Below are 14,863 nucleotides of genomic sequence, written 5' to 3'. Positions count from 1 at the left end.
ATGCCCTAATGAATCTTTGTAAGATCTCCATATGAGAAAAAATACAAGACACTTGCGTTTATGTGTGGAATCTCAATGTGGAATATAATATTTATTTTTTGCACTAGCACTAGATGGCTGTACATGCGCCAAAACACCAATATTTTCCATCCTATAGCGTGGTCTACATCTTCTTTTTAAATAGTGAACCAGAATGTTTTCAGCACTTTTATACTGAACAAAAACGCAACATGTATAAACGCAACATGTAAAGTGTTCGTCTCATGTTTCATGAGCTGAAATAAAACATCCCAGAAATGTTCCATACGCACAAAATGCTTATATCCGTAACATTCGCTTATATTTTTGCACACATTTGTTTCCATCCCTGTTCGTGAACATTTTTCCTTTGCCAAGATAAACCATCCACCTGATTGGTGTGGCATATCAAAAAGTTGATTATTAAACAGCATGATCATTACAACAGTACACTTTGTACTGGGGACAATAAAAGGCCAATTTAAAATGTGCAGTTTTGTCACACAACACAATGCCACAGATATCTCATGTTTTCAGGGAGCGTGCAATTCGTATGTTGACTGCATGAATGTCCACCACAGTTGTTGCCAGGGAATTTAATGTTAATTTCTCTACCATAAGCTGCCTCCAACGTCATTTTAGAGAATTTGGCAGTACGTCCAACCAGCCTCACAACCGCAGACCACGTGTAACCACGCCAGACCAGGACCTCCATTTTTGGGGGAAAAACAAATTCTGATTGGCTGTGCCTGGCTCCCCAGTAGGTGGGCCTTGCTGCCAAGTGGGTGGGCTGATGCCCTCCAAAGCCCACATTTCTTTCTGTCCCAAACATATTGCCACTGTATGTCTGCTGCAGAAAGAAATGTGTTTTGATCAGCCAGGGAAATATACGGAACAACAATATAAACACATCTTGCAACACTTTCAAATATTTTATTGAGTTACAGTTCATATAAAGAAAATCAGTCAATTGAAATAAATAATTAGGCCCAAATCTATGGATTTCACATGACTGTGCAGTGGTGCAGCAGTTAATCGCAGTATCGAATCGCAATATATATCGTATTGGCAATTCCCGGGAATAGATCACATGGAATTTGACCTTTGACACTAATTTTAAAAAATGTTTTTTTTTTAAATGACTCATCTTGAACTGAGATGCAGTGCCTTAGACCACTGTGCCACTCCTTTACTTAGATTACTCTTATCAAACTGTGTTTATTGGGGCAGAAATTACTTCTCGAACATTTGAACTTTCATGTGCCTTGATAACAAACTTGTATGCCATCTGTAAATAAGAACACAATTGTTAAAATTACAGTTGAAGTCAGAAGTTTATATACACTTGGGTTGTAGCCATTAAAACTCATTTTTCAACCACTCCACATATTTCTTGTTAACAATCTATAGTTTTGGCAAGTCGGTTAGGACATCTACTTTGTGCATGACACAAGTCATTTTTCCAACAATTGTTTACACAGGGCCCTGTGAATATGCTGGAGGAAAAAGGTACAAAAGTATTTATATCTACAGTAAAACAAGTCCTATAATCGACATAACCTGAAAGGCCGCTCAGCAAGAAAGGAGCCACTGCTCCAAAACCGCCATAAAAAAGCCAGACTACGGTTTACAACTGCACATGGGGACAAAGATCATACTTTTTGGAGAAATGTCCTCTGGTCTGGTGAAACAAAAATAGAACTGTTTGGCCATAATGACCATTGTTTCGAGGAAAAAGGGGGAGGCTTGCAAGCTGAAGGACACCATCCCAAGCTTGAAGCACAGAGGTGGCAGCATCATCTTGTGGGGGTGCTTTGCTACAAAAAATAGATGGCATCATGAGGATGGAAAATTATGTGGCCATCACAAAGCCCTGACCTCAATCCCATAGAAGAATTGTGGGCAGAACTGAAAAAGCATGTGCGAGCAAGGAGGCCTACAAACCTGACTCAGTTACACCAGCTCTGTCAGGAGGAATGGGCCAAAATGCACCCAACTTATTTTGGGTAGCTTCTGGAAGGCTACCCAAAAACATTTGACTCAAGTTAAACAATTTAAAGGCAATGCTACCAAATACTAATTGAGTGTATGTAAACTTCTAACCCACTGGGAATGTGATGAAAGAAATAAAAGCTGAAATAAATCATTCTCTCCACTATTATTCTGACATTTCACATTCTTAAAATAGAGTGGTGATCCTAACTGACCTTTTACTAGGATTAAATGTCAGGAATTGTGAAAAACAGTTTAAATGTATTTGGCTAAGGTGTATGTAAACTTCTGACTTCAACTGTAAGAGCCCATTTGGTTCAAACACGGAAAAATGCAGGAACCTTCCCACTAGCTATGATTGGCTGAGATAATGGATGGGCTAGACTTGCTGAGAGATTAGTGCAGATTGGTCTGCCATGTAGCATGCTTCTTTCTATAAGGTGATCTGGTCAGTATATGTAGGTTATCCTTTCTAATGCAGATTTCTTGAACGATTACACAAATAACTGCAAGTTTTGAAGTCAGTGGAATGCCCGGTGGAAGCATAGTATGATAGCTAAGGAGATGGAGAAATGTTGGGCTTTCGATTGCAAATATGCGGAGGGAATCATACAGGAGGCTGTTGCATAAAACACCTGTCTCCGGATTACATCTTCAAACTAAGGGAATCCATGGTATCCATGACACAGAGGGAAAAGTGTTCATTCATATATAAGGATAAGAGAGTTTAGCTAGCTACATTTTCAGATATTATTTGTTTCTAATTTAGTCAGAAAGTAGTTTTCAATGCCATTTAAAGCGTACTGTTATCTAGCTAATGTTAACTGGCTGGCTTGCTCTCGAGCTAACGTTACATGTATGATCTGTGTAGTAATATTATTTGTATCTCAGAGCCATTTGCATTGCTAGTTATAGACTAATGTTACTTAGCTAGCTAACATTGAACAGAGTTGCTTAGCTTTAGCTATGTGTAGATTCATGCAGGGTTGTAACATTATGAGCTATGCTTAATTGTTTAGCTAGCTAGCTACATGTCTAAACAAAAGACTCCACTATGCAATGAACCATTTCACTGTAATGTTTACACCTTCTGTATCCTGTGCATGTGACAAATAATATTAGATTTTATTTGATATAGTCTGTGTTTATGTTTTTCTGTAATTAGCTCGCCATTAACTTGTAAATAATGATATTGTTGTGAGCTTATTTTCCTGTAATAATGAATACAAATTAACTAAATTTAAGATGTTGTCAGCTATATGATTATGGTCATTATTTGAACTGGCTAGCCAGCTAAGTTAACATTAGCTAGCTAGAAAACATTGCTTAGAAAGTTTATTTTAGTTGCCTGGTTTGCTAGATTGACATATTCAAAAGTTAGCTGGCTGGCTTGCTAGCTAACATTGAGACATAAAAATGGTATCCATGAGTTCATCTGACTCTGGGGATAAAAGGTGTGTGTGTTTCTGTTCAACCAAACAAGATTTTCTGGTTTATCTTCAAGAAGACTCTACGTTCCAGATACGTGGACGTTTGGTTTCTCAAGCCTGATGACAGTTGTGCACAGACAGAATATTCCCTCCACGAACGGTTGGGATGCAGGGGCAGAAACCAGATCCAGTGCCACAGGGCACAGCTTTGGATAAACAGCCATCCTTGCCTGCCATAAATAGAGAGGTGACTCTGTAAACATGCCCCCCCTTTACCTCTTACAGGTGTTTCCATAGCTCACATGGGGGTACTTAAATGCCCTGCCAGGTTGACAGTGACCTCAAGTACAATCTTCATTGCGAGGAAGCTACATTTCTGAAGCACTTTAGACGAGATCATGAACCCCAAAAATCTGAGGGGGCACATACTACATGAGGATGGTTGAGGGGTGGTTCAGAGCAGGGCTAGGCCCCCATCCTGAAGTTGGGGAATTTTGTATTTTTCAGACACTTGACACTGCCTTTTCCTGTAATCTAGAGCCATAATCATTATGTTTAATTCTATGTCAAAAGTATGTACAGTTGAAGTCGGAAGTTTACATACACTTAGGTTGGAGTCATTACAACTCGTTTTTCAACCACTCCACAAATTTCTTGTTAACAAAAATTAGTTTTGGCAAGTCAGTTAGGACATCTACTTTGTGCATGACACAAGTAATTTTTCAAACAATTGTTTACAGACAGATTATTTCACTTGTAATTCAATGTATCACAATATCAAACTGTGTTTTTTGGGTCAGAAATTACTTTTGGAACATGTGAACTTTAATGTGCCTTGATAACAAACTTGTATGCCATCTGTAAATACGAACACAATTGTTAAAATTACAGTTGAAGTTAAAGTTTACATACACTTAGGTTGCAGTCATTAAAACTCGTTTTTCAACCACTCCACAAATTTCTTGTTAACAAACTATAGTTTTGGCAAGTCAGTTAGGACATCTACTTTGTGCATGACACAAGTAATTTTATAATAATTGTGTACAGACAGATCATTTAACTTATAATTCACTGTATCACAATTCCAGTGGGTCAGAAGTTGACATACACTAAGTTGACTGTGCCTTAAAACAGTATGGAAAATTATGTCATGGCTTTTGAGTCATTTGGTGGTGTACCTGTGGATGTATTTCAACGCCTACCTTCAAACTCAGTGCCTCTTTGCTTGTCATCTGTCACGGGATACTAGGAGTGGTGGGTGGAATCAGGCGCAGAGAGCAGGGTTCAGTAGATCCTCAATTTATTCTCCAGCGCACAAAACGGTCACGCCAACATACAGGGCGCATACAATTGACCAGCCCAAACACAGGACCAAATAGTCCGGAGAATACACATAAGAAAACCACCATTCGACAGAGCAACAAAAAACAATCCCGCACAAAACAAGGACGGGACAATCTACTATGGGACACTTAAACTAAAATACACACAGGTGAAACTATAAAGACAAAACCAACAGACAAACGAAAAAGGGATCGGTAGTGGCTAGTAGGACGGTGACGACGACCGCCGAGCACCGCCCGAACAGGCAGGGGAGCCCACTTCGGCGGAAGTCGTGACAACATCATGGGAAAATCCAAAGAAATCAGCCAAGACCTCAGAAAAAATATTGTAGACCTCCACAACTCTGATTCATCATTGGGAGAAATTTCCAAACACCTGAAGGTACCACGTTCATCTGTACAAACAATAGTATGCAAGTATAGACACCATGGGACCATGTAGCCGTCATACCGCTCAGGAAGGAGACGTGTTCTGTCTCCTAGAGATGATTTGCACAAAAAGTGCAAATCAATCCCAGAAAAACAGCAAAGGACCCTGTGAAGATGCTGGAGGACACAAGTACAAAAGTATCAATATCCACAGTAAAACAAGTCCAATATCGACATAACCTGAAAGGCGCTCAGCAAGGAAGAAGCCACTGCTCCAAAACCGCCATAAAAAAAGCCAGACTACGGTTTGCAACTGAACATGGGGACAAAGATCACACTTTTTGGAGAAATGTCCTCTAGTCTGATGAAACAAAAATAGAACTGTTTTGCCATAATGACCATCGTTATATTTGGAGGAAAAAGGGGGAGGCTTACAAGCCGAATATCACCATCCCAAACGTGAAGCATAGGAGTGTTAGCTTCATGTTGTGGGGGTGCTTTGCTGCAGGAGGGACTGGTTCACTTCACAAAATAGATGACATCATGAGGGTGGAAAATTATGTGGATATATTTTAGCAACGTCACAAGACATCAGTCAGGAATTTAAAGCTTGGTCGCAAATGGGTATCCCAAATGGACAATGACCCCAAGCATACTTTCAATGTTGTTGCAAAATGGCTTATGGACAACAAAGTCAAGGTATTGGAGTGGCCATCACAAAGCCCTGACCTCAATCCTACAGAAAATTTCTGGGCAGAACTGAAAAGTGTGTGCGAGCAAGGATGCCTACAAACCTGACTCAGTTACACCAGCTCTGTCAGGAGGAATGGGCCAAAATTCACCCAACTTATTGTGGGAAGCTTGTGGAAGACTACCTGAAACGTTTGACCCAAGTTAAACAATTTAAAGGCAATGCTACCAAATACTAATTAAGTGTATGTAAACTTCTGACCCACTGGGAACTTGATGAAAGAAATAAAAGCTGAAATAAAGTATTATCTCTACCAAAAAACTGAGTTTAATTGTAGTTGGCTAAGGTGTATGTAAACTTCCGAATTCAACTGTATATTTTTCTGCATACCTCTTGAGCTGTCTGCATCCTACTGACTGGTGGTTCTGTTTTAAAGCTTGAAAACCCCAGTTGATATTTTCCCAAAGATTAGAAGACAACTAAATGTAATTTATCATGGTTTGCTATGTTATTATATTTTTTCAAATATTTTTTGTTTGAAAAACATTTACTAAATAGTTTTTGCAATTTTTATTTTATTTTCAGATTTCGTTTACTATAATAACCTTGGTGTGACGACATCATCAGTGCACTTATTAATGAAGCCGGTGACTGATGTGGTAAACTCCTCAATGTTATCGGGTGAAAATATTCCAGTCTGTGCTAGCTGAACAGCCCTTTTGACTTTTTGCCTGTAACCAGGAATCAGGAGGATAGCGTTATGGTCAGATTTGCCAAAGGGAGGGTAAGGGATAGCTTTGTATGAGTTTCTGTGTGTGGAGTAAAGGTAACATAGAATTTTGTCGCCTCTAGTTGGACAGGTGACATGATGGTTAAAATGAGGTGAAACGGATTTCAGTTTCCCTGCATTAAAATAAATGTCCATGAGAAGTGCCGCCTCTGGGTGTAAATGTTCTTGTTTGCCCTATACTGCTCGTGTTCAGTCTTAGTGCCAGCATCGATTTGTGGTGGTAAATAGATAGCTATGAAAAATTGGTCGTAAATAGTATGGTATGTAGCTTATCATGAAGTATTCAGGCGAGCAAAAACTTGAGACTTCCTTAACAAAGAGACACACCCTCCCCCCTCATCTTACCGACCGGTTTTCTGCCGACCGGTTTTCACAATGCATGGAAAAGCCAGGGAGATGTATATTATCCATGTCCTTGTTCAGCCATGACTCCAACGGAGCACGTCCAGTTTGTTCTCTCGTGACTGTACATTCGCCAACAGAATGGAGGGTAGAGGAGCTTTATTGCATGCTAACGTAGCCTAGTCAGGATGCCAGCTCGTCTGCCTCTTTTGCGTCGTCGCTTCCTCTTTCGAGTCCCGGGGATCAGGGCCAAAGTAAGCAGGACATCCAGAACTAACAGGAACCTGAAAAGCTTCTACCCCCAAGCCATAAGACTGCTAAACAAGACTTCTAAAAAGATAATCAAATGGCTACCCACTGCTGCTACTGTCTATTATCTATCTTGTTGCTTAGTCACTTTAACCCTACCTACTGTATATGCTACCTCAATTACATCGTACCTCTGCACATTGACTCGGTACTGGTACTCCCTGTATATATGCAAAATTAAAGGAGAGCCGCACACTCTAGGAGCTCAGATGCAATAATTAATAACATCATAATAACATAATATCCATCGTTTCGACACACAAGCTGTCTTCATAAGGGTATAATGACAAACACTGGGGGGTGACTAGTTTATATAGTTTCAAAGGACACACACAGGTGTCTGTAATCATGGCTGGGTGTGGCCTGGTTAATTCTCAGATATAAAAAATAACATACAAAAAACATGTTGCTTGTGTCCTTTGACACTACATAAACTAGTCACCCCGCAGTGTTTGTCATTATACCCTGATGAAGACAGCTTGTCTGTCTAAACGTTGGATATTAGGTTATTCAATTATTGAATCTGAGCTCCTAGTGTGTGGTTCTATTCCGCTAGCCAGCACCTCTCCTAAACAGGTGTTTGTTTATTTTGCCTGTAGACTCCCTGTATATAGCCATGTTATTTTTACTCATCGTTGTTATTTGTTATTCACTGTGTATTTATGCCATGTGTACTATTCATATTTTTGTATAAATATGTCTGCATTGTTGAAAGAGGACCCGTAAGTAAGCTTTTCACTGTTAGTCTACTACACCTGTTGTTTACGAGGCAAGTGACAAATTAAATATGATTCTATTTTGGGGGGAAATACTGTGCATATAGAGACACTTCACATTCAAATGTGTGTCATCCATACATTTAGAATTTTTGTTTTCACTTATGTCTTTAAAGTCTGACTAACACTTTCCATATTTAAACAACTTTGTGTCAGCATTTACCTCAGTACATTGGTTAAATGGACATGTCTTGTACTGTGAACTTTGTATAGGCTAATCCTGACCCTTACCCTGTTTAACAAGACCATTTAGCCCTCCAGCTGATACAAAACATGACATGTAGCCAACAACAAGACAGCTTGGGACACCTCACACTCCTCGAAGTATTAACAGCAGGGAGAGACAGAGCCCATTATTACGTCAAGGGCTGTCTGCCAAAAAGAAAGACACACAAACGAGTTGCTCTCCAGGATGTGCATTGACTGTCTGCATGGCGGCTACCTGCTGCTTGGCCCTCCTCAGCGAGCAGAGAACTGTAATCCCTGGTATTTGAGAATGTCATAGCGTCACGAACGCTGCTGTCCAATGGAGTAGTGTGAGGACCGTGCCAGCTCCAGGCTCACAGGATTTGTGAAGAACCTTGTTTAGAGGCCTCCGCTTCCCTTTGCCTCATCCGTCTTCTGTCAGCACAGAGTAAACACATGCCAACCACTCCAGCCCACAGCGCTGCTTCCGTCTGCACAAATAGAACCAATCGCCAGGCTGTGTTGGTGAAGTCCTCTTAAGTGTCTCGAAAGGACAGGCCATACCATGGAGAGTTTAGTTTGGACTAGCAATATCCGGCCAAAGAAAACTACACAAGTAATGGCACCTATGTTAAAAGTGCTGTATATAACTTCAGCCTGCATGCATCTTGTGTGATATGGTATGTTGAGGTGTGTGCAATACGTATGAGTATTTTTTTATTTCACCTTTATTTAACCAGGTAGGCCTGTTGAGAACAAATGCTCATGTACAACTGCGACCTGGCCAAGATAAACGCAAAGCAGTGCAAAAAAAACAACAACACAGAGTTACACATAAACAAACATACAGTATCACTGTCCTACAGAACAATACACCTGCTAGAGTGAGCCTGTTTGCCCTTCACCAAATGACAGCTTTCATAATGTTGCAGTAAGGTAAAAACATGAAAGAAAAGTAATTTATCTGCCATGCCAACTGATAAATTATATGGAAAGTCCTGCACAGGTTAGCAGTCTTATCACTATCTTTGGGATAGTGGGAAAATTATGTTAAAACAGCACAGCACACTCTGAATATTAAAATCAAGTTTCTAGCCTCAGATACAAGCCTGCACTACAGTAATCCCAGTGTCAATAACGCACTACTCTACTCTTAACTGTTCATTCAAGGCAGTCTCCATAGTGTGATTATGTACAGCATATACAAACAGATACACAACAGCATAGTTGAGGCTCGTTTAGGGTTAGAAGGGGCAGGATTGAGGCCCTTCAGAGCTTCAGCTTCCCTGTGTAATTCTGAGGCTTCATCCCAACCTACACAGAGGCCGTCAACTTACATAACAAGCCATTAATATTGACTGTTTCCAAATTTGCTCCCCACAAACTGAGGGATCCTGCAATATGAAAATAACACCCTTTCTTCTTTCCACTAATGATATCCACAGACCTCCAAGGCCCGTTCTCTGACCCACTCAAGTCTTCCAGCACAGCTTCTGCTGAAGTAAGCCTTTTCTACTTAAAAGGTATTAGTGCTCAGGGTAAAAACAGTATGTGTATTCTCAGAAATTCCAATACACTGGGTGTGAAAACGGAAAGTGTTCCTCAGTAAGCTTCTGCAGTATTTCAGATGTTGTTTTTTGAGTATATCCTAAAATGCAGTGTCTAAACCCAGCACTGTAATCCTGGAAATGCTTTACATTTTTATTGTTTCACATTGTTGAGTAATCCCATACTGGATTGTGCCACCAACACATAGCAATTATAAATATTTTGAATCATTTCATGCACTGTGGGGAAAATACATTTATCATACTGTATCAAGGTTCAATAAAAAAAATATGTTTCAGTTTCTACAAAAGCAAAGTTTAAAGGGTTGCACACATCGCACCGAATGTGGATCTCCCGTTTATAAAATATGTTTGCACACGGTTTGCAAGTACTCTCGGCAGGCAAACTCTACTGGTGTGTTCAAGCTCTTAAAGAGCGCCTGACCCTAAAAAGCAACTTCTCATTTTTTTAATTGCTTATGTGGCATAAATATGAGTCAAATACATGTATTCTAGTCCAAATTGACTACAAAGTGTAAATAGGAAAGTTTTGGTCATCAAGTCAATCTCGTCCAAAACTGATCTTTGCGAGACGATGGGAAAAAAAGGGTATGTCATGGAATGAAGGGTACCGTAACAGTTTTACTTGGGTTGGGTTCATTTAAATCCTACCCACATGCCCACAGCTAGCTGCACCCAAGTATTCATCAATTCGGAGCGCAGCTGCACATGACCCGATCGTAATGCCCATGGTCAATTTGGTTTGACATTCGATATCCCTATGGGGATCGACACTAGGGACCGTCAGTGAATTACACAATGTTCAAGGGACAATATCACCAGCCGGCTGAAGCTAATTGGCGAAAGCTAGCCGAGGCGACTTCAAGACACAATAACTTGTTAGACTGTTTTAAGTTATCTAGAAGGGTGAGTGACTGTAACTGTGTACGGTTTTGGCAGATTGCATGTACAAACGCTTGCCACGTGCGAACACACACACAATAGACACACATATTAAACCACCCCCCAAGACAACTCTCGTTTGGCTTCAGATATAGTCGCTACATTTCTTAATGACCAAGCCAAAAAAACAAGGCCAAATCAAAAAGTTCAGCCTCCCTGGAAAGCAGATAATCGAAGAAATCGCACAAGTTTTGATAACAAACATATATTAATTAATGATTTCATCATATTTGTTACAATTATCTCAAAAGAAACAGCTGGAGAAGAAGAATACAGTAACATCATTAATTGTAGGTTACAAGTAGGCCTGTTATTAAAAACTTGAAAAAGTGCTACAGGAGAACTTTTGCCAGCATGCCATACATATTCAAGTTAACTAAATGCCTTCTGGAAGAGGTTTGTCCCACTGAACATTAATACTTTTCCCCCCACCCATTCAAAATTCCATAACAAAGCAAAAAAAAACGTTTTTTCCCCTGTCTTTCTCTCCAGACACTTTAATCCTATGCATAAATTGGTGGGGGTGAATATGGGTCAGCAGGTTAAAAGTGTCTAGGAGCCTGACTTCATAAAACAGCCGTCAGATGAACCTAACAAGGCTCGGACCGAAATGCCTTCCTAACAACCTGCCTTTGAAATGCCTTCATAACTATCTGCCTTTGAAATGCCTTCAAAACTATCTGTCTTTGCCTGTTATTACATAACTGAGCACTGGCTGGGATCTACTAAATGTAAACAATCTCGTGTTCATGACAAAACATCGTACTCTTCTGCAGCTGGAATACTAAGTGATTAAAAAAAACATTACACTTGTCTTGAACTGTGGAGTCAATAACGCATCTACAAAGTGAAATATATGTAATGATTTTCGCTATCTCTCTTTGTGCGCCTCTGTTTATTGCTACCTGTTACATAACCAGTTTACATTCCACATTCACCATATTAGACTCTAAATATACCGCTTCCGCAGAGGAAACGTGCTCATGCAAACCACAGCGCGATGAATACATTTACATGTAAAATATGTAATTTAGTGTCATAGTTGTATATGAACAAACTGTACTTTGGAGTATTATAGTCTGGAAATATTTCCATTGAACTTGGATGAGTTGAATGGAAGCAGTCTAGAGGGGGTGTGGCTAAACAATGTCTGTAGCCTACTGTACAACACGCACCGTACTCAATCTCACATATTCTTAAGAAATGTATACGGGACCAACACAATCATAGACTTGATTTGATAAATGACCACAACGTCTATCATGTCAATCATCAGGCAGTTGTGATCTCTTCATGTCCACTACAATGTATCAGAGCTAACGCGCGCTCGCAAGGGAAGGAAAATCAAATTCCTGCTGCTGATTTGTCTATTTCACAAACACACAAAATTACAGGCTATGTTTTCTGTAAATTACTTGGAAATAAATACGACCATAAAATACATGTCCCTTTAGAAGTTGAAGGGGCTGGTGTTCGATAGCTTACAGTTTCCCAAAGTTCATTAATATTTAGTAACCTACCATTGTGTAGTATAGCCTAATAAACGTGTAGAAAGATAATATTGCGTAGTTGGTGTTCTTGTATTTTAAGGGAATTTTAGGTCCTAGTCGACCTGTGTAATTGACTATCCTAACTATAATTGTTCTATTCATAGAGTAATTTGTCTCCCAATGACACATACGACAATGGTTGGATCTCTGTCAGTTGTGCTTGAACACAAGGGCAACACAGAAGCAACTCGCTCATCATAATACATTTGGCCACTTTACAAATGCAGCGCAATAAGAATGAATCTGTTCCAGGTGGTTTTTACACTATTCAGGTAACGTTATAGACCATTTTTGAGACCTCTATAATTCAAGTTCTCCATGCAAAGAATTCATTTTGAAGTTTCAGGCATCAATTCGGTAATCAATCAATATTTCTTGTGATGAGAGATGTCAGCCGCTTACCTCTGTTGGTACTTGAACAGGTCTGCCTTCGAACAGGGGCTGGATGTTCTGCTTTTCGGAGCGTCTCTAGGTTTACCGGGGTTTCCCTGGCCGGTGTAGCCGACTCAGAGGCGCTGTTGCCCGGGTCGCTTGCTGGATCTGGAGGGGACTCCATGTTGAATTTCAGATTTACTGTTAAACTATTGCTAGTATTTCACGAAAAGTTTCTATGATTTGTGAGCCGCGAGAGTCCGTCTAGCTATCTATTTTAGAGTAGAAGTAGAACTACGAAATGAAAAAATGCGAGTGTATCTAGAGGTGGGTGTGAAGATTTGATTGTCCATCCGCAGCGCTAGAGAGAGCTTCAGTCATGCAACTGAAAAGGGAAAGGTTGTCAATAGCCGATTAATAGATGTGCAGTAGTGCCTGCGAGTTTATTTCATAGGAATGGCTGTTTGTTGCAGCCAGCTAAGGTTGTATCGAGTTTATCATCCCAATATTAACTTCACATGATGAACTCTGATTGTAGGCTATAGTCTCTCATCAGTGTGTTCAAAATTATTAATAGCCACTTCGAGAAATCTGCACAATACGCTGTCTCCTGTTCAGTGTTTAAAAGCCTGTCCATCTATGTAAAATACTGCTTACAACTTCAACATCCCATAACATTATAGTTCATTTTTAATTTACTGACAATTTTACAAAATCAATATTGACAATTAATATGCCTAGGCTTATGCAACGACAATCAACTCTGGAGAGAAAATGAAGAGAACACGTCCATGCCTGCGCAGTCGATGCTATTCAGCTCTCTTTTTTGCTCTCATCATCACCACCACCAGCACCCCCATCATCATCATCTATATTTTAAGGTTTACAGTGTAAAAGCTCAGAGACTCGTGCATAATTGGTAGCACTGGAATTATTTATGCAGCTTTCAAGAAATTCCTCCAAATGTATAGAGCTGAGATAGGCCACCAAAAAGTGATTATATGAACATAAGTCTCTATGTCAATGTGATGATCATGAGGAGGATGGGGATGATGACATTGAAGAGATGCTGATGAGGATGCTGCTAATGACAATGCTGCTGCTGATTAATATTATTTTTTTAATAAAAAAATGTTGGGGCTCAGAAAATATGGCTGTATTTCTCTCAGTATATTAAGCGTGTCTGAAACTGACCCTCAAGCCGCTGATCAAAGCTGCTGGAGCCTGTCTTGCTTTCTTTTTGTCATTTCTCTCCAAATTGTCTCGCTAAAGATCATATGCATTAAAACCAGGCAAAATACATGAAAATGCATGCGTATATTTGAGAACAGTTATGTCTGCGCTTACGTGGTAGTAGGCTACACCGGGCATCGCATTACATTCCCGCTTGGGCTTGCGTGCCTACATTGCTTATGGTGTAATTACAAACACTTGAGCACATTCCGCTGCCCATTTCGTAAGCCTACTCTTGCTGCGTTCAGAACAACTGGGAACGCGGAAATATCAGACTTCAGTGCATTCACGACAACTGGGAACTGCTGAAAATAAGATCTCAGACTGGGAAAAAAACGTTTTGAAAGTCAGAAACTCAGCATAGGAGTGTATTCGTGTATGCAAAGGGAAGTCACGCTTCCCCCCGAAAAGTATCTTTCCTCTCTCTGTGTTTCATAATTGTCCTTCAACTCACAAGAAGCTGAATGTATCTCACCAGAGAAAGCATAAAAGCGAGCGAAACAGCTTCCCTCTGTATGTGTAGCCCATCTGTCTGGTCAAAAAGAGTATGATATTGCTGCCTCCCTTCGCATTGAATGCAAGGGAAGCCAGAGAGCATTCGGCCTTCCTTGATGAAAAAAAATACAATAATAGCAATCAACGTTCAGCTAAACTGTGAGCTCAACTGTAAATGGTCCTGGCACACCCCAACATTTTTTTTAAATAGAAGCCAGTTTGGATTTGGCTTCACAACAATCACACAGATAGAACAATGAGCTTGCTAATCACATCACATCAAAAGACAATCGTAATTGACAGACAAAAACTTGAATTGTTGCATCTCGCTGTGTTGTTGTCCTCCGGGGGTTAGCTAGCTAAAATTGTCCCTTTCCTAAATTAGCCATGGGTGGAGATAGGGATTTGGACTTGTGGTTTTACTAAATTTTCCATACTGGCCAATGATTATAATGGA

The 14,863-nt window shown here is 40.1% G+C and overlaps 1 protein-coding gene across 1 annotated transcript in view; it reads right to left on the bottom strand.

The window, feature by feature from the left end:
• The window catches only part of LOC124036591 (nuclear receptor ROR-alpha A), a 307,445-nt gene extending 294,406 nt beyond the window's left edge, over positions 1 to 13,039 (bottom strand). The window contains exon 1 of the mRNA XM_046351347.1: positions 12,709 to 13,039. Within this exon, the coding sequence (XP_046207303.1) occupies positions 12,709 to 12,862 (154 nt within the window). The 5' untranslated portion in view covers positions 12,863 to 13,039. The remainder of the gene's footprint in view (positions 1 to 12,708) is intronic.
• Between the last annotated feature and the right edge of the window lie 1,824 nt (positions 13,040 to 14,863).

This window comes from Oncorhynchus gorbuscha, linkage group LG01 (genome assembly GCF_021184085.1).
Source record: "Oncorhynchus gorbuscha isolate QuinsamMale2020 ecotype Even-year linkage group LG01, OgorEven_v1.0, whole genome shotgun sequence".
NCBI lineage: Eukaryota > Metazoa > Chordata > Actinopteri > Salmoniformes > Salmonidae > Oncorhynchus > Oncorhynchus gorbuscha.
The sequence above is the reverse complement of the archived record's forward strand: the minus strand, read 5'-3'. Positions and strand labels throughout refer to the sequence as shown.